Source organism: Hippichthys cyanospilos, chromosome 2 (assembly GCF_059441005.1).
Source record: "Hippichthys cyanospilos isolate Australia breed blue-spotted pipefish chromosome 2, RoL_Hcya_1.0, whole genome shotgun sequence".
Lineage (NCBI taxonomy): Eukaryota > Metazoa > Chordata > Actinopteri > Syngnathiformes > Syngnathidae > Hippichthys > Hippichthys cyanospilos.
Window position 1 is genome coordinate 29,392,537 of NC_142370.1, and position 18,474 is coordinate 29,411,010.

General features: G+C 38.4%; 2 protein-coding genes across 3 annotated transcripts in view; one reads left to right on the forward strand and one right to left on the reverse strand.

Annotated features, from left to right (window-relative positions):
- Positions 1-3,718: 3,718 nt before the first annotated feature.
- On the reverse strand, positions 3,719-10,581 carry dffa (DNA fragmentation factor, alpha polypeptide). Its single transcript, XM_088407369.1, has 6 exons — positions 10,415-10,581; positions 8,427-8,585; positions 7,171-7,325; positions 6,801-7,008; positions 5,698-5,816; positions 3,719-4,912 (listed from the first exon to the last, which is right to left on the reverse strand). The coding sequence occupies exons 1-6, from the start codon at positions 10,506-10,508 to the stop codon at positions 4,697-4,699; spliced, it is 951 nt and encodes a 316-aa protein (XP_088263495.1). The 5' UTR covers positions 10,509-10,581; the 3' UTR covers positions 3,719-4,696.
- Positions 10,582-10,803: 222 nt separating this feature from the next.
- Positions 10,804-18,474, forward strand: part of pex14 (peroxisomal biogenesis factor 14) — a 51,725-nt gene continuing 44,054 nt past the window's right edge. For both annotated transcript variants that reach the window (XM_088408959.1, XM_088408961.1), the window contains exons 1-2: positions 10,804-10,878; positions 12,690-12,740. In XM_088408959.1, the coding sequence (XP_088265085.1) occupies positions 10,843-10,878; positions 12,690-12,740 (87 nt within the window). In that variant the 5' untranslated portion in view covers positions 10,804-10,842. The remainder of the gene's footprint in view (positions 10,879-12,689; positions 12,741-18,474) is intronic.

Consider the following 18,474-nt stretch of genomic DNA (forward strand, 5'->3'; position numbering starts at 1 on the left):
TAAAAGGAAATGAACAAAAAAAATATATATTTTTAAATTATTAATAACCACATGTAATGTCTTTCCCCATCACAAAATGCACTATCAACAGCAGCCAGAAGCGAAAAAAAAAAAAAAAAAAAGACTAAGCCAAACAAGGCACAAATCCAAACGATAAACTACTGGTAAATCAGTTCCACAACACCACCCAAATTATTTCACGGAGCCTCTGCAGTCAAGCCACGGACTCGCGGACCCCCAATTTTGAGAACCACTGTTTTCGACATTTTCGAAGAAGCTATTTTGTGCAATGACATTTTCGTTTAATAAAAGAACGCAATGACACGCCAACAACTGAGACCATAAAAAAGGTTCATGATCTGCGATTGGACAGGCTTTTTGATAGACAATAGTAATTTCTCTGTGTGAATCGGGCGATCAAATTTAATACAGTCGGTTCGGTTAAAAAAAATAAAAATAAAACGGAAAAAAAGCAGTTTTGGGCCCATAGATCTGTTAAAGCTACTCTTTTAACCTTAACACATTATGCAGTTTCTTGCTACCTAATTCCAGCTCTACTTTTCTGTCAAAACATTTATTATAGGGTACTCCACTACCATTAAATTGCTTCTTATCTGGCACTTTTACACTTGCTCACTGGCATTTCATCCATTTCTGCCCAACAAGTGGGATAAAGGAGCACACAAGAGTGCTGAGGTGCCAATGAAGGACCCTTGTATAGATTTAGTCATTTCTTTTCTTCAATGACTAATGCAGATTTAGGCCAGCAATATTGCATATCATCATAGTAACTGCTATGTTGCTTAATCTTGTTTTCGAAGATATATTACTGATGTAGATCATTTATACTCTATAAAGAAGATGGATTATTTCTAGCTAGCTAGATGATTTGTTAGATTCAAACATCGTCCACGCACTTACAAAGCATATAATGATAGAAATAGGAAAACAAATGATTAATGAGTTAGTATCTATCATGGACAACATTTTAAAGTGATTGCTTTAGCAACAGCAAAACTAAAATGCGCTTTAAGTCCACAAAGGTTGCCGCTCAACATGCAAACGTATGTTGCACTTTCAAACTACAATATGACTGAAAAATCCATCAGCTGTTCTCACAGCAGCCCAGTCGGATCTAATTCCACAGGAATTACGCCCACCATGACATCCATTAAGATGTCTGGCAGAAACATGCTGCCAACTTGCTTCTAGTCTGCCTCATATGCATGAATATATTGAAAATACAGGCAGGGCTCCACTGATTAAAAATGACATATTCTATTTCGATTTTCTAATTGGCATCAACAGTATTTCTTTTTTCTTCCACAAAACTGTACTCTGTGATGCAGATACTTTCTTAAAAAGCTTTCCCACAGAAAATGATGTAAGTCGAATTGGCATCATGAAATAAGTGTTCAGTAAAAATTTTAAGTCGGAAGTATAATGTTGATGCCATGTAGACCAAAAAAAAAAAAAAGTGTGATTTTAGTAAGTAGCCTAGTGTCCATCCATTCAGATTGAACCAATTTATAATCTGCATTTCTTATCCCTCATTGCTTGAACTCCCAAATTTGATTTGTTTTCAAAGGGATAGTGTGTTAGATTTAGACAGTTTTTCATTACGGACAGCAGGGGGTGCTGCATTCACCATTGTCCATAGCGATAACAAACATGGCCGCCTCCGGAGAAGTGCCCCCCCCCTGAATAATATATTTAATGATAAATATACCTATGAGTATTTTTAAAACCTACTTTTGGTCTTCAACACATTGATTTGCAAGATTTTGGAAGTTTACAAAAATTTTATGTATTCCTTTCCAATGAAAAACGGTCTAAATCTTACACACTGTCCCTTTAAAAGCAGTAACATCCAAAATGCAGCGAGCATCCGAGGGTAAGTCAAGTGAGACGCCCAGCTTTAACGGACCGTGCCGTATACGTCACACGTATCAAAATCCTTACGACCAAACTCGTTGTGACCTCAGCGTGCGTAAGACTCACCCTTGTGAAAAATCCAATGCACTGTCATGTGTGTCGAGCGGAGAGAAGAGCGTGTCTTACATGACTCACATGGACCTGCATCATGTGTCTGCTAAAGCAGTCCCGCAAGTTTCATAAAAACACTTCACGCTGGCTTGACATCACTCAAAGATAAAGCGCCATTCTCGCTACTCACCATTGTTGGCTGGGCGTGTGCAGTGAAGCTTGCGTGAATGAAATGAAGAACATCTTAACTTTATTAGGAAAATGATAAATGAGTCCGTGCGCTCGAGTATAACCGTATCTTGACCAAGGTCAGGCTTTACACAAATATATTGTCACTATTTGCATACTGTACATGTTGGAAATAATGTTGCTCCAAAGCTAGAGCTATATCAGTGTGTCAGTCAGAGCTTTGCACGCAAACCTGTCCCCAAAAAAGTCAAACCAGCAACATACGAGTGTTTGTGTGTTTCTATTGGCAAAATAACCACAATTTTATTTTTTCGCGGGGGGGGGGGGGGGGGGGGGGGGGGGGGGGGGATTGCGCAAAATTTTTACAGGTGCCTTTTAGTCGTTTTTTTGCAGATTGATCCTAAGGACCTGGTACAATGTTGTTGTTTTTTCCATCAATAATAATATGACATTTTCAACTATTATTATTTTTACAGTTAAAGTTTGATTCATCGGTGGCCTTATTTTCCTGTTGTTCAATTACAGTACATTTGAATGCACCATATGTCTCATCCTCACATTAGCAGCTAGTGGAGACCGGTGCCGTATCATACAATGGCAACATAACAGATATGTGGTTTCTTAAGTGTCTTTAATCAGGAAATGAATATGATTCTTTAACCCCTGTTCTCCATGAATTTTTTAATAGCCTGGCTTTATTACCACCCAACTGGGGCTAACGTTTAAAGGGTCATAACATCGTCAAATATAAAAATATCTTTACTTTCAACCCCTCGAAATGTTAGTGGCATCAGCCCTATCTATACATAACCTTTTTTGGGGGGAGGGGCTACCCACTTTATGTACGATAACTAAAATGCGATAACAAAAGTAAATAAACTATATTTGTATGTTTATGAAATTGAAATAGGATTTAATATCTCATGATTACAGTATTAGGACTTTTGAAGACTTTTGCATTGTGGCAGTCCAGGCTAAGCCAATCATCAAAGTTAATGAAAGGCTTGCAAATGTCAGAAGTTGGCTGCAAGCGCCACCTGGTGGTTTTGGAGTGGCAACACAACATTTTCTATTGCGCCCTATTTGTGAGTTGCCGTTGAAAAGATTAATGCATGAAATGTATGATAAAACATCGATTTACAATATGTCCAAAATGGACAAGATTTCTAATTCTGAATGGCAGCAAGTGAGCCTGACATGGGCTAAATTGGGGTACCTCAGGAGCTCCCATTTTCAAGCATTTAGAAGGGACGGCAGCATGGCATATTGAAAGTCCAACAAAGTTTTGACAATCTATGCAATATTTCAGCCTCCTAGTGTTTTTTTTTGTATGCCCTTCCTTTGATATCACCCAATCAAACACATCAAAAAAAGCTTGAGTTGGGACAAAATTTCCCCCAGGGGTTAACGGCGGTGTGTTAACATTGGTAGCAATGTAATGTGATGGCAATAATCTGGGATAAAGGCGGAATTAATTGGGACAACCAGTGCTCAGAGGAAAAAAAACAAACAAAAAACTTCAAAATAAAAGCACACTATTGCATTGACGTCCACGTATTACGTTTGTGTTTATTTTGAAGTTGGCTTCCTTAGCGCTTTGTTGGCTTTTTACACTACATGAAAAAAAAAACTATCAAAATATTTTTTCGTGCGTACTTGCGGTACTCAAGGACTGCTTGCACAGCAATTTGTCAAAACCTCCCATAATGTGACTTGACAAAAACCATATGGGACCATTGGCGGGTGCTTGGTGCCATAAATCTTCATCAAGTCCAAAATTTACTGAGCAAACAGCGATGCTTATTTTGAGCCTTGTTTTAGATTGAAGACACCATAGTCCATAGGTGTAAAAAAGGGATGTTGATTGTCATCTATATGCGCCTTGTGACTGGCTGGGGACCATTCCAAGCGTTAGTCCACTTCCTCCCTAGAATAGACTCCAACTCATTTGTGACTCTAATAATGATCGGAATGGAGCTCTCCATGATAAATAAAGCGAACAAGACTCTTATTATTTAAAGATTACTGGCCTCAAGCAAGAAAAATCAGAGAACAGAAACATATTTGTATCCGCTTCTCGGAGTTCTTTTTCTTCACATTAAAACCAACATGTCAATTGTAACCACGTCATAAAATGAATCCACGGCAAATGAAAACGTACCCCCTCGCGTCGGTGGTCGACAAAGATTAGACGTTAAATTTCACAAGAATGCATGTGATGTTCTTATCACAGCATCATATCGTCAAAATAAGGAATATGTGAGGATAGTGTCAGATGTTTGAATTAAAAAAAAAAAAAACACACACACACACACACACACTTGTGCAAATCCCTTCGCTTCTGCTTGAGGCAAAAGCATTGAAGTGGTTTGAAAGTTGTACCAAACGCCACAAACCTTGTTGACATTTATAGAGCTCCAGCGGTAAAAATAGTAGCAGTAACCCAGTGCGAATTCATTCTGCTGGCCCTGAAGCGCTCGGCGTAAGCACTTAGGAGTCTGTGCTCGGGCAAGGTAACAGACTATTTCCCCATTGGAGGCGCCGTCGCTTGGCTCTCCTCGTCGTTCTTCTCGCTGGGCGCCGTCTGGCTGACGTCGCCCCTCAAAGACTGCGCGGCCTGGACCTGCTGAAGTCGTCGCTTCAGCTCCGACTCGCACTCTTGAAGCAGCGTCGACGTCCTGGCTTTGTCCCATCCTAGCACATGCTGCATAGTTTCCAGCCCTTTGGCCACCACCGCCTAAAGACAGAAAGGAACTTGTGAAAAATCATTAAGGGCGCACAGTGCGGACCATTCCATCATTTAATCGGATAAAATGTCATTGCAAAATCATTTCTTCTCTAATTAGTTCAGAGAAAGAAAAAACACAACTGAGAAATGTAAAGTAAGTGTTTGCAATTTATGATTATTACTTTGATGAAACGCAAAAGATAAATCTGCCTTCATGAAAGACTACCAAAATCAGAGAATAATTATTAAAGTTAGACAATGTTACATTAAAAAATAGCTCTAAATGATTAAAATAGAGGTTGGTTGATTCATTTGACAACTGAATACTTGATGATGAATCCATTTTGACGAGCAGACAGCCCTCAAAAAAATAATGCTTGGCAGTATGATGTATTCACATCTGTTTGTGAATATTGGAAAGCGTCATTATTACAAAGAACTAGCATCAACAAAGGGTGTCAAAATGTTTGTTTTTAACATCTTAACTCATTCAAATGCCAGTTGTTACAATCATCCATCCATCCAGTTACATCGTGGACTTGAATTGACTTGAATTAATATGAACAGTATGAACTATGACGGTTCTTTTAATAAAAAAACACTGGATGCAAGCACATCTTTTAAAAAGGTGACAGTTTGACTGAAAATGATGATGTAAGCGATATACTTAATATAGAAATTTTAGTGCATCTGGAAATAATGTGGACGTCTAACACACACACTCATGCACGCTTTTAAATACATTTTTAATTGATCAGAAAAGTGTAAAGAAATGTGAGATGATTGTGTGTTACCTGGAGGTCTTCAGTGGACAGTCTGGTCTCTGGGCTTGTTTTACCTTTCAGCACCATCAAAGTTCTGGAATTGAATCCAGACGCTTGATCCACCTCCATCCCATCAGGCACATCAGTACCTACGATAATGCCGAAACACACAAGAGAAATTGTTGCTCTTTTGGTTGTTTCTTTACCTCCATAAAAATCAATGCATTAAAAGGAAGGGACTTTTTAACTTTGACAAAAGCTCCACCTAGTGGCTGCTGACATCAACCTGACTACCATAAAACACATTATCATTGATAACGTTTTCAATCTGATATATAATAAATATAATAAATGCCAATCTTCTGCAGGGCACTTATTAAAAATATGGATGAATGGGAAAACATGAATGAGTCAATGAATTAAGTAATATTTTTGAAAGAATTCATACTTTTTTATTTGGAACATATAAAATGTATTTAAAATAAGAATTTGTACATACAAAAGAAAAAGATAAAAGATAGGACTTGAAAATAAAGCCAAACAAAACAAAAAAAACGTACCCTGTTTCAAAATGAGTAGGAAGTAGTAATTTCATACCCCTTTATAAGTATTCTTGTATTATATTATGTATTAATTTTGATTATATATATATATATATATATATATATATATATATATATATATATATATATATATATATATATATATACATATATATAAATTAATGATAAGTACAGATGCCCTCTATAAATATTATATATATATATATATTTACACCTAATAATATAATAATAATATCTATATAAATATCTATATAAAGATATGTTTTTACTAATTTACTGAATACTAATACAATAGTAGGGTTTGCCTGATCTCTGTATTCTATATAGTTTATTGTCCTGAGTGTCCTTTTCCAAACAGATTCAAGTTAGTTCAGCCATCCACACGCAAGCTCACACAGCCACGGACAAATAAAAACCCTTGAACAATTGAACAAGCATGTTTTTGGAACATGGGAGGAAGCCGCGTTTTGTACTAGGAAAACATACGAACTCCACAAAGGAAAGCCTCAACCGAGATCGGCGAGTAGAGGCCGTTACGCCAAGCTGCTAAAGAGGCCAATTTGATCGTACCTCCCTCGCTGGGCCGCCTGCTCTCCTCCTGCGGCTGTCCGTCTTCTTTCTCCACTGCTTTGAGGAAGAGTTGGAGCAACTCCTTCGATTGCCTCTCCTCCTCCCGACGATCCAAAACCCTCTGCAGTGTTTCCTGAAGGTTCTCTGTCTTTTTTTCTTGGAAGCCGAGAGCGGAAGCTAGCTCGGGGCAGGGGACGTCCACTAAGCACTGGAACGGCATGTGACGCCCTTTTTTTACATAAAGCACTCATTTAGATGACAAATAATGGAATGCGCTGTTTGTATAGGCTTTTTCAGATACATCCCAGAGAAGCATTTTACTTCTTCTTTGATTAAAAAAAAATGTGTCAAACAAAACTGCTTTTTCCACCTGTAAGTCTTCCTCGCACATGAGGATGATGCTGGCTAGGTCCTGTTTCAGCTGCAAGGCCAAGTCCAACCATGGTGCGGTACCACTGGCTGTGTCCACGACGTCACTCTCAAGCATCACAGAATCCCTCGCCATCCATGCTGTGCCGCCATCAACTGCAATGGAAAACACCAAGAGGTATATAAGATGTTAGAAATAAACTAAATATAAGCATAAATTAGGCCAGAGGTAGCCCCAGGTCCCTTTTTAAGTGACCCACAGTATAGCCAAAAAATACTATCTCGACTATTAAGTTAGTTTTACATGCTATTCGGCTTTAACGAATACACAAATATGCAACTAAACTGTAACATTTCTCTTTATAACACAATAGCGACTAAAGATATCGGTAAATTACAAAAAAAAAACGTTTCCTGCTCTTTATGCTATGAAAATATCACTTGAATGATTCCAAAGTAACTGCTTAACAGTTGGTGAGCTTACAACAGATTGCTCCTGTTTTAGTTCTGAATGTAAAATTTAGATGTGGGAGATGACATTTTCTGGGTGGTTACAAGGTCACTTACAACCCCAAAATCTTTAAAATCCCAAATTATTTGCCTTATAGAAAAATAGTTGGAAAATAGCTTTAAAAAAACACACACAGTAATATCCTGTATAAAAAAAATGCAAATTAAATGATTGAGTGATTGATTTTGGAGTACTTGACTCATTCAATCCCAAAAACATATTTTTACGTTTTTCAAAAGGCCAGACATTGAATCTGAATTGCTTATTTCTCTTTTTTTTCTTTTTTTTTTTTGTCTTTCACGTTTTTGGTTAAAGGATGATCTTAAAAAGGCTGGTACCAAATGAATGAGGTAGACTTCAAGGCTTGACACTTGCAAATAATAATAATAATAAACTAATATAAATAATATTTCAAACAAATGGCACCCAGGGCAACACAGCTAACTTACTTGCTGAGAGCAAAACCAATGGAAAAAAGTGAAGCCTACTTAGAACCAAGCACGTTACTTGTAGGGAAATTTTAAAAGTCAAAATGCAAACATGTGGGAAACATTGCCCCCTAGTGGTAGGATGACAAAGTGCTTGAATTTGACAAAGTATAGCTGTCTTTTTCATTGAACTGGTCTGATCGTCGAGGATCAGTTAATTAATTTTGGAAGCAATATCGTGACCGCGATTGAATTTCGATTAATTGTGCAGCCCTAATTTGGACACCTCAGCATCAAGGCCAGTTGAAATATGCTCACCCCTGCGAAGCGGAGACCAGGTTTCCTTTTCGTGCAGCAGCATGAACTTTGTGTTTAAGGGTAAACACCAAAAGTAAGCCTCGTCCTCAACTATTGTCCCATCGTCTTCTAAGACCACCGTGACCGGGTCATGTGGTGTGAAGCCAAGGAACTCGCTTCCTGAAATGGAAGAGTTTGATGCATTACAACAACAATCATCAATTCAGCTTCGTGATTCTTTGGTTTTCTCAGCTGTGGAGAGACCTATCAAAAATTTAAATTTCTTGTTTAGTTTATTTGCAAAGGAAGAAAAAAACGTATGTTTTCCCATTAAAAAAAACACACGCTAACAAAACAAAGGTTTGAAAGGTTTAAAATACATTTTTCAAGGGAATAATTGTCCTTTAATTGTTTGAATCATTTGTAATTTGATAACCAAATATTTTTCATGTCCAATTAATACCTTTAAAAACACATTTTATTACTTACTGTCAACTGAAAATGACATCAAGGCAATGACCAATCGTGGCTCACCTGTTGGTCATGTGATGTTCACCAGCCGAAGCAGAGCCCTCCAGCATATGTGTCATTTTTAGTTGACAGCAAGTGAAAAAAAATGTCTTTTAAAACTAGTATTTATTGTGCAAGAAAAATAATTGTTTCAAATGAACTCATTCAATCCCAAACGTTTAATTTCACGTTTTTAGGGGTCCAGATATTCAACACTGGGTACTTATCTAGCTTTTTTTTTTTTCAAATTGTGTCTAAAAGTGGCTGTTACTTAACTAGAAAATTACAGACAAAATATTAATATTTTACAGCTAAAAATTGACAAATGAGTGCAGTATTCCTTAAAATGTCACAATTGGGTATTACCTCTTGTAAGCATGTCTTGTAAACTACCCATCCAGCGTTCTGCCTTTTTTGCAAAATCCCAATTTCCCGTTTCATCTCATTTTCAAACAACAAATTAATCTAATTCATTTGACTGGTTGTTCAGCCCTAGTCCAGGGTGTACCCTGCTTCTTGCCCAAAGTCAGCTGGAATAGACTCGAGCCCACATATGAGCCGAATGTGGACAAGTCCTGAAGAAAATGAATGAATGGATAATTTCATTCAGGACTTTTACAATATAACATGGGGCTACGACAGTGCAGATGTAAAGTATTTTTTAATCCAAAATTGGAATAACGACATAGCTTCTCATTTTCTTTGCTGTGAACTGTCAGTCCTGTGCATATCCAGAAGCAGTACAAACTGGAAAATGGCGTTTGAAATCAAGTGAGGCTCAGTTTACATGAATACATGCTAAATCAAAGTTTAACTTCCCACTTACACCCACAAGTCTGCAAAATGCACCATATTCTGATGTGTGTTTAGCCATCTGCATCAGCTCTCCGTTCTTGTGATACTTTGTTTTCATTACATTGCCTATCAGTGTGAAGTGACATCAGATCACCTTTGACCCCGAGGACAGTGAAAAAAAATGGAAGATGTTTTTGCATTGGGCATAAATGTTTTGGCCGGGGCAAGCATATTTTACATTAAGAGTGACTTGCTTCTTAAAAACATAACATCGAGCCGAACTCCCCTTTGTGCAATGAAGTGAACTTGAGCAAAACTTTGGGGCAACGCCTGGTGGTGACTAGTATTCAAGGAATGAGATGACTGGAGTGAGGTATTTTCTTGACTCGTTTCACGTTCAGTCCCTGCAAGTTTCAGCACGTTTGAAATGTTGCTAGACGAAAAGCCAGTTCCTGATCATATGAGATAAACTTAAGAGGACAGCAAGTGGCCGAGGCGTCTGTTTAGTAACACATCAATACAGCATTGAATACCTTTCGGTACCTTCCAATGGGCGTGAAATCAATGAGATAAATACCGATCACAGGCTCATTCATAAGTTTGAAAATTAGATAAGATTTTACCTTTGCTATTTGAACGCATGCATTATTATTTTATAAAGCTAAGCATCAACGGAGTTGTATTTAAAATGTGTAGCATCTCACCTTTTGCCTTCAGCTCCTCAAGCGAAGGAACAACCAAGCCATATGACTTCTGGCGTGTAAAGTTGCACACCTTACACGGCTTTCGATCCGCCATTATGCGCAGAAACGTCCAACTAATATGCTTAATGAGACAGCGGTAGACAACTAGTTGGCAGTTTCGAATCCGGGAACGGCGTTGACTATGAGAACTCTGGGATATGTAGTTCTTTTACTTAGGAATTCTGCGGAAATCGTTTTCAGAAACAATTGTAAATATTTCCCAAAATCACTATACATTTAAACTGTCGAATGCATATAATGTTTCAATTAGAAAAAAATTCGAGTTAATTCATATTTTAAGATAATCTAGGGTTTAGGTCAGCGAGAGTGCACTTTGAGCTCAGGCAGAAATAATCAATCATCGAGCAGCCTTTGCTGCTAACTGGAAGATGGCATCTACGGACCAATCTGATCCGCCAGCACAGGTCAACTGTCGTCGAATTATATCACTTGCCTTTTAATACCCATATGCATGAGTTAGCACTCGTGCAACGTGCACAATGTTGTCCAAATGTCAATTAGATTGATCTCAATTAGCCATTTCCATGCGAAAATTGTTAGCATCATAGCTAGATAGCAACGCAGCTCTAAAAAGCGATCAGAAGTTGACACGCCGAGATGGCTTTTGTAACTTTACTATTTTTAGTCCAAACCGATAATTGTCACTTTACACCATAATCGCGTTTTTGAAAATATACAAGAACCAAGTTGTGTGGCATCGACAGTTTTGATGCATAGTGTAGATGACCTCTTCCATGCTTGCTAACTGTGACTTCTGATTGCAGTACTAACTTTCGTTACTAAATGAACTTTTTAATCACTTTTGTGGCGCAGTAAACTGTTAGTGGTGCAGAAATTAACCACTCAAGATGAGGTGTAGTTGACCCACATGTCTAGTGTTTAGATTTTCGATGGAACATGGACCAAGGTGTCCTCATGGGATTTTACATTTCTCAAATAAATGCTTAGCTATGACACTTGTTCTTTTCCCATGAGTGGAGAACGCTTTTTACAACCATCTGTCTCAGTGGTTCTTAAAATTGGAGGTACGTGAGATTTTAAAAATAGCTTCTGTGCAAACATGCTCCAAAAGTAATGACTAAATAATGTAAATATTTCAGTAAAATATGCTCCAAGTTTAGAAAAAAAATACATTCAATAGAGCACTATATTCTGTTTTAATTATCCCAAAAACCCAGTCTCCTTCCTGTCAGAATGATTCGACCCAAACAGTTGTATACTATCACTTGTCAATCACAAAAAACTTGAAAAATCATTCATTTTGAGAACACATCCTTTATATGATGATAGTTGCTTTTTTCTTCTGATAGCAAGCGATGTTTGAAACTGCCCCCCGTGCATCGATTTAGAAAAGTACTTTATTGCTTTAGATGACCGAATTGATTTAACGATGCATGGATAGAAGGAAGGCAAAGTGCTTTGTTTCATCCATACCGTTAAAGGAAGCTTTATTGTAACACCACACCTCCAAAAACTTTCTCACGCTCTTATTTAGAGTTGCATAGGTGAGTCAAGGAAACCTTGCCAAGATATTTGCAGCTTGTAATATCATACCTGGCTTTGGAAGTTTTGAATGCGAAAATAAATCACTGTTTTTGCGATGCATAAATGGGAACCACATCTGACATCGTTCAGCCCAATTGACTGTAACTGTCTTTAACCGGGCTTTTTTTTTTTTTTTAAATAAAATTTCTTGTTGCTGGAAGATAGTAGGTAAAGTGGTTGCAAATGTCACTTAGTAAATATACTGACAAAGTTATCAACGCTGACTGCTTTTGTAAACAACTCTTCTCTTTTTGCAGGCAAGTTGTCAATGTGAGTTATGGTTGACATCAGCAGGAACACATTGAGCAATAAAAACGGCAAAATAATTGTTGAAAGTTAACTCCTAAACATCCAAACTAATCAATATTTGTTTAATCGCCCACCCTTTAATGTTATCACAATAGCCCCCCAAAATATTCTCAGACGATCAGTTAGATAATCTATGCACTTGCACAAATATGATAATAATAAAGCTAATATGGGTTGTGCTTACATTCATGATGATGGACATTCTGGCCTAGTTTGTCAAACAAGCAACTGGTCGGTACGATAGGTGGGAAGATAATATAGTTTATTACAAAGTGCCAAGATCATTCAGCGGCATGAAACATAAGCAAATGTGTGTCATCCAGCAGGTGGCACTCTAATACCGCTTCTTGTTTCCACCCAGGCTGACCGTCCCCTTGGTAATGATGCACCTTCTTCCCCCAGAGAAGCACTGGTAAGAGTCACATTTCAGTCGTTAAATACAACTTCATCGATAAGACAGATTTTCCCTCAGTTTAAGGAACATATAAATAAAGATGCATAATAGTACATTTGATCATTGAAACCAATTGTATGTACCGTTGCTTTTCCCAATAACAAATATTTCCCAAGTGTCTTCACAAAAGTTTCCTGACATTTTCTCCCTCAAAAGAAATAAGGATAAAGAATTGCTGCATAAAGGTTTTTGTAACTTTTTTGCTGAAATGACTGTGTTTTGGTGGCAAAGTTTTGTCACATGCAAATAGGCCACTGTATTCTATTTTTATGTTCAAAATTCATGGAAGGTAAACGTATACTTGGGAATCACTGGAGATGCGATGTCTTAACATGTGGATTGGCAAATTATAACTTTACATCCGATCGTAAAATTTGCATAGAATGTTCAATAACCACAAATATGATTTAGCCAATCAGATAAATGGGAAGTGTAAGTTTCCCATATGTTTTTCCAAAAAAGTGTCGTTATTCAGTTCGTTCAGAAAGTTGCTATGTTCTTCACAGCACACTACATTTATATATTAAATATTTTACACGTTTCCATTGTCTTTTATATTTCCCAAGAATAATTACGCTCTGGCTAAATATTGTCCTGCTAAAACTCCTGTCGGTAATGTAGCATCCCCTGAGCAATATAAACATTGACTACATGACATAAACGTATTTAATGCAAGCGGTGAATACAAAGTTGGCAACATTTTAAGTTGAATCAGCTATTCTTCACTGGCAATGTGTAAAGTGTCTATATGTACACATAAGCAAGTTCCCATGTGATGACCATGATAAAAAATTGGAATTGCCAAGCAGTAGAGGAAACACATCACATAGAGTGTACCTGTACATTGAATGTCCTTGTATGGGTGCAGCATAGCATCCAGGGTAAGAGTGGGCTATTGTTTAAGCAACATGTCTCAATGTCATTCACCATCATTCACATCGCCCCCCCCCCCCCCCCCCCCCCCCCCCCCCCCCCCACACACACACACACACACACACACACACACCACCACCACCACCACATCATGTCTTCATGCCAAGGCTAATTTAATCCTGGGGTTATTGATTGTGGGCGCATTCTCTCAGGCTTTCTTTCAATTTACTTCAATTTCATCAACTCGCTGCGCTTCTAGAAGGCCTTCTCAAAAAGGGAAGAAATTCTTGTTAGGAGGGTTCTGATTCTCCAGACTGGTTGACAAGTGCCCCCCCACCTCACACACACACACACACACACACACACACACACGCACACACACCACTGCCCTCACTTGCAGTCCCTTTTCTCCTTTCTCTTTTTGATGAGCTGCTCTTTCCCAGTTAAGTGGATTATTACAGTAGGGATAATTCTTGTCACATGGCATTATTTGGATGAGGTGAATAATTGAAATTTGTGTCTGAAAGGATTTTATCTGGATGAGAGGAAAGGGAGTGCTGGCAGGGTTGGGAAGGCATTGAGCGAGCGAGAGTGACAGAGAGGGCAGGCCGAGTGTGCGCGCACACACATTTGTATACCATTTGTGTGCGCGTTTGTGTCAGACTGCGGATACCAGTTCAGCTAAGAGATTTGGACTTACCTCGCCCAAATCGGCAGTCTCTGAGAAACTGTAGCATGTGGGCCTTCCTTTGCGAGGGTCCAGCTGTATTTAGGGCAAAGTGGCAGATCCGGACCTGCTTTGAGAGCGCGAGAGAGAGAGCGGATGGGAGTGACTGGGACGGCCATGCTTGACTGGTGTACCAGTCGCTGCCAGCCGCTCTTGTTGCCTCCGGCACCGCTCTTTGCCCGCTAGTCTCCCCAGCCTTGCTTTGACCGCCCCCCCTCCCTCCGCCAACCCCCACCGCTCCCCATCCGCCGGCTACCTACAGCTCATTGCCATTGTGCCATTGACACTTGCTAGCTTATTTCGGGTGTCTCCCATGTCGCTGTTCTTTCCCTGCACTCATTTTTTGTTCACACTGTTTTCATCTCTGCCCTTAAAGTATACGGAATGCTATGTTCTTAAATTTAATTCATTATATATGTAGGTAGGCCGTAATCAAAATTTAATCTGTGTGTAATGGCCAGACAAAACAATTTTGGGGGAAAGCAAATTCCGCTGTGTAAAAGATAAAGTAGGGCCATTTCTATTTTTTTTTTTTTTTTTAACTGTGATTGCAATTAGTGCTACCAAAATCTTAAAATTGAAGGATAAATTAACCAAGAAATGTCATTAATTTGACAAAGTGTTGCTACTGGTTAACCTAGGCATTTTCATGCTACAAAATTAAACTATTTTTAACAGCTTGCAAAAGCATGTTATGTTAGTGCTGCCAAAATGATTGGTTTATTCATAAAAAATTAATACAAATTTAATTAATGGCTCAAATTAATCTCTTTTCAAATCTCACCTAAACATATAGAACAACCCTTATCCAGAGATTTTTTTTAAAAAATTTGATACATTGAGTTATTGTAGAAATCAAAAGATTTATATACAACACCAAGACAGTGGGCCCGCCATCATTTAATTTATTTTAACAGATGCAGTTTTAACCATTTAACCTCTGCTGTATTTGAAACGTGTCCCAAATTCTGGCTGATGGTGTTTTGTTTTGTCAATCGCCAATCACAAATTAATTAGAAATTAACTTAAAGTTATGTATGTTTCTAAAATCTAAACATCTGTGACTGAAATTGGGCATGCAATCCAATTGTATTGGACACTTGTAATCACGGGTGTCAAACTCAAAGCCGGGGGCAAGATCCGGCCCGCCACACCATTTTATGTGGCCCGCGAAATGCTGATTTGACTTCAAGTTTCTGGTTAAAATAGCCAACTTGCAAGTCATCTTGAAAAAAAAAAAAAAAGCAACAATTTGTTGATCCCAGTCTGTCTTTTGAACAGTTTTACAGGTCTCTTATTTGAAAACTAGGTAAGTCTGTGACAAACACACCAAAAATTTATTCCGGCACTCTGACAGAAACTATAACTGAAATGTGGCCCACGATTATAAAAAAAACAAATTAGTTTGACACCCCTCGCTCTAAATTGTCCTTAGGTGTGAATGTGCGCATGAATGGTTGCTCATCTCTGTGTGACCTGCAACCAGTCCGCCTACTTCCCCAAGATTGCTGGGATAGGCACCGGCTATCGGATGTATGAATGGAACTACTACTTATATTGTATGGGAATGATATCGGCATCAGACAATACCCTCCGTATCGTATCAAAAGAGAAAAAGTTTTATCCGGGCTCCCCGAATGCTTATCATATTGTTGCTGGTTAGGTGTGTAAATATCTATTTGCATTACAAAGAGAAATGTCTATACAGCACGAAAGATTTAATTACGTGACCGCATGAGGTTGTTTGCGATGTAAAACTGCGCATGTTAAGGGTTTTTAAACCTGTATTTATAGAGTGGGACAGAATTGTAGAAACATGCCTGCTCTTGCTGCAACTTCAAAAGCTCCTCTTCCCCAGGATATTTAGCGACTATGATGAAAAATTTAGTGAGCGTTAAATAAGCTGCTTTGAAGTGTTCTGTTGCGGCTCAGCAGTCTCCAAATTTCTGTCGCCTTTCCGCAGCCGCCGTCATACCACAGAGGTTGCGTGTTAAGCACAGGAGTTGGCGGGGCGCAGGCACCTGGCTGCTTGGCGGGGGACGCGTGTGCCACCAGTAATCAGTACAGCCACAAACATGAAGGCGCTACTGCTGATACTGCCTCCTTTTGACTCTGTCTGAAGCCTTTATTCATCAGAATTGTTGACTGCTCTTCCCCTGCCAGCCTTGCAGGCAGGCAGATGTTCGTGTGAAGAGATTTGGAGATTTTCTTTCTTTCTTTTTTTTTATGATGTAACGATGTAACACGGTGGTTGTACCGCTAAGCCTGAGGTCATAACAGTTCTTTTTTTCCTCCTCTCTGGGCTGTAGTGTTAATACAGGGGAGGTCGGATTGGTGGGACAATTTTCAGTTCTCACGATTCTACACTAGAGTACACTCTCTGACTGTCTGTTGGGATGTATGTTTTAGAAGCAAATTTCACGTCCCAATGGCACCATACAAAAATCACAAACGTGCAAAATCTTTCGTACGTTTCTATTAAAGAAAGAAAAACACTGAATGATATTAAAATGCTTTGTGTTTGAAACTGACAAAACTAAAGACAAAAAAGATTTACTGAAAATTAACTCATGAAATTCATTTCTTTTGAATTTAGGTGCAGCGGAGTTGATATAGAATTTTTTCCAGGCCAAAAGTGATGGTTCCTTACTTACTTGTAACTGTCTAAACCACGGGTGTCAAACTCAAGGCCCGGGGGCCAAATCCGGCCCTCCACGTCATTTTATGTGGCCCGCGAAAGTAAATCATGTAAGTTTCCATGACCCTTGCAAAACTTTAGCTTGTCGTGTATAATGAAAAATAAAGTTGAGATTTTTTGGTTTGTTCTATTACAGTAATGTAAACAATAAATGAATAAACTAGGCTGCTTTACTTCTGATTTCAAAACAACTAAGCCATCAATTTGTTGTGTACAGTAATAATACTATGAGACAATTTAAAATCGACTTGGTTTCCTCAACATATCGGCCCAATGAAGGAAGTTCTCGCTACAAAACGGCCCGCGACAAAAATGAGTTTGACACCTCTGGTCTAAACCTAGCTAAAACCTCATGAAACTTTGTGAATAAGGCAAATCAAATGATAAAAAATGAGCAGTTTACGTTTGACTTGTTTAAGTTGCGTTTTGAAAGCCTTCTTGTATGACCAATGAAGGCACAGAGGGATTTAGAGTGTTTTTCAATAAAAGGGAATAAATTAAATGATTGTAGATTTCAAAAACTTGCAAATGAATGTGTTCTTAATGACCAACAGGATGTTTTAAATATAATCATAGGCCTAGTTATCATCATGTTTGTTATAGCTAAAGACAATGGTAAATGTAGCACCTCCTGCTGGCCGTTGTGAAAAACAGTCAAAATCTTACACACTATCACTTTAAATTTCAGTGCCAAGCGTTATTGGAAAAGGAAACCTCCAGAGGGCCAGTATTTTTAGCATTTTCAATCACCTTTCAAGGCTAACAGAATATTGTGTGCTATGTCTATGTTAATATGGATGGTATCATATGAAAAATTGATTTCCATTCCTTACTTTGAATTGCATGTTGGTAATAGCTGTGTTATGGTGTGTGGAAACACTGCCATCCAATGGTCACAGTTATCACTACTGTGCTCAGTTGGCTTATATTAGGTAAGTATTAGTCAAGGGTGTCAACTCCTTTCCATAAAAAGAATGTATTTAACCAGAATGTTATTATTGTTATTACTATTTTAAAACACGAGAATTCTCGCCCATAGCACTGAATGAGTTCATTTTGATTGATAAAGTTTTTGTCTAATCAGCTCCCAGAATTGGCGACAATCAAAATTCAGCGTATTTATTGGTTTAGACACGCAAAAGTGTCACGTCCTTCAGCCTGATGCTCAGGTCTGAAGGGTTAATACAAGGACCTCCTCCTTTTCCTCCATGCATGCCAAGAAGTTTTAAAAAAAATGGATCCAAACAACTTCAAACTTTGAGTGCCTCATCAAAAGATATTTAGTTATTATTACATTTCAATGTGCCCAGACTCCCAACATGCCAGGACCTCAATGTGTCCAGGGTTGCGAGAACCCCTCGTAGTTGCGGCTCTAATGTTAGTTTTCACCCCTT

Coding starts and splice junctions, on each gene's coding strand:
- dffa (XM_088407369.1), bottom strand. CDS start 10,508: ATGGCGGATCGAAAGCCGTGTAAGGTGTGCAACTTTACACGCCAGAAG. Junction 7,326..8,426: donor CTGGTCTCCGCTTCGCAGGG/GTGAGCATATTT, acceptor TTTCCATTGCAG/TTGATGGCGGCACAGCATGG. Junction 5,817..6,800: donor CAGGCGGCCCAGCGAGGGAG/GTACGATCAAAT, acceptor GCATTATCGTAG/GTACTGATGTGCCTGATGGG.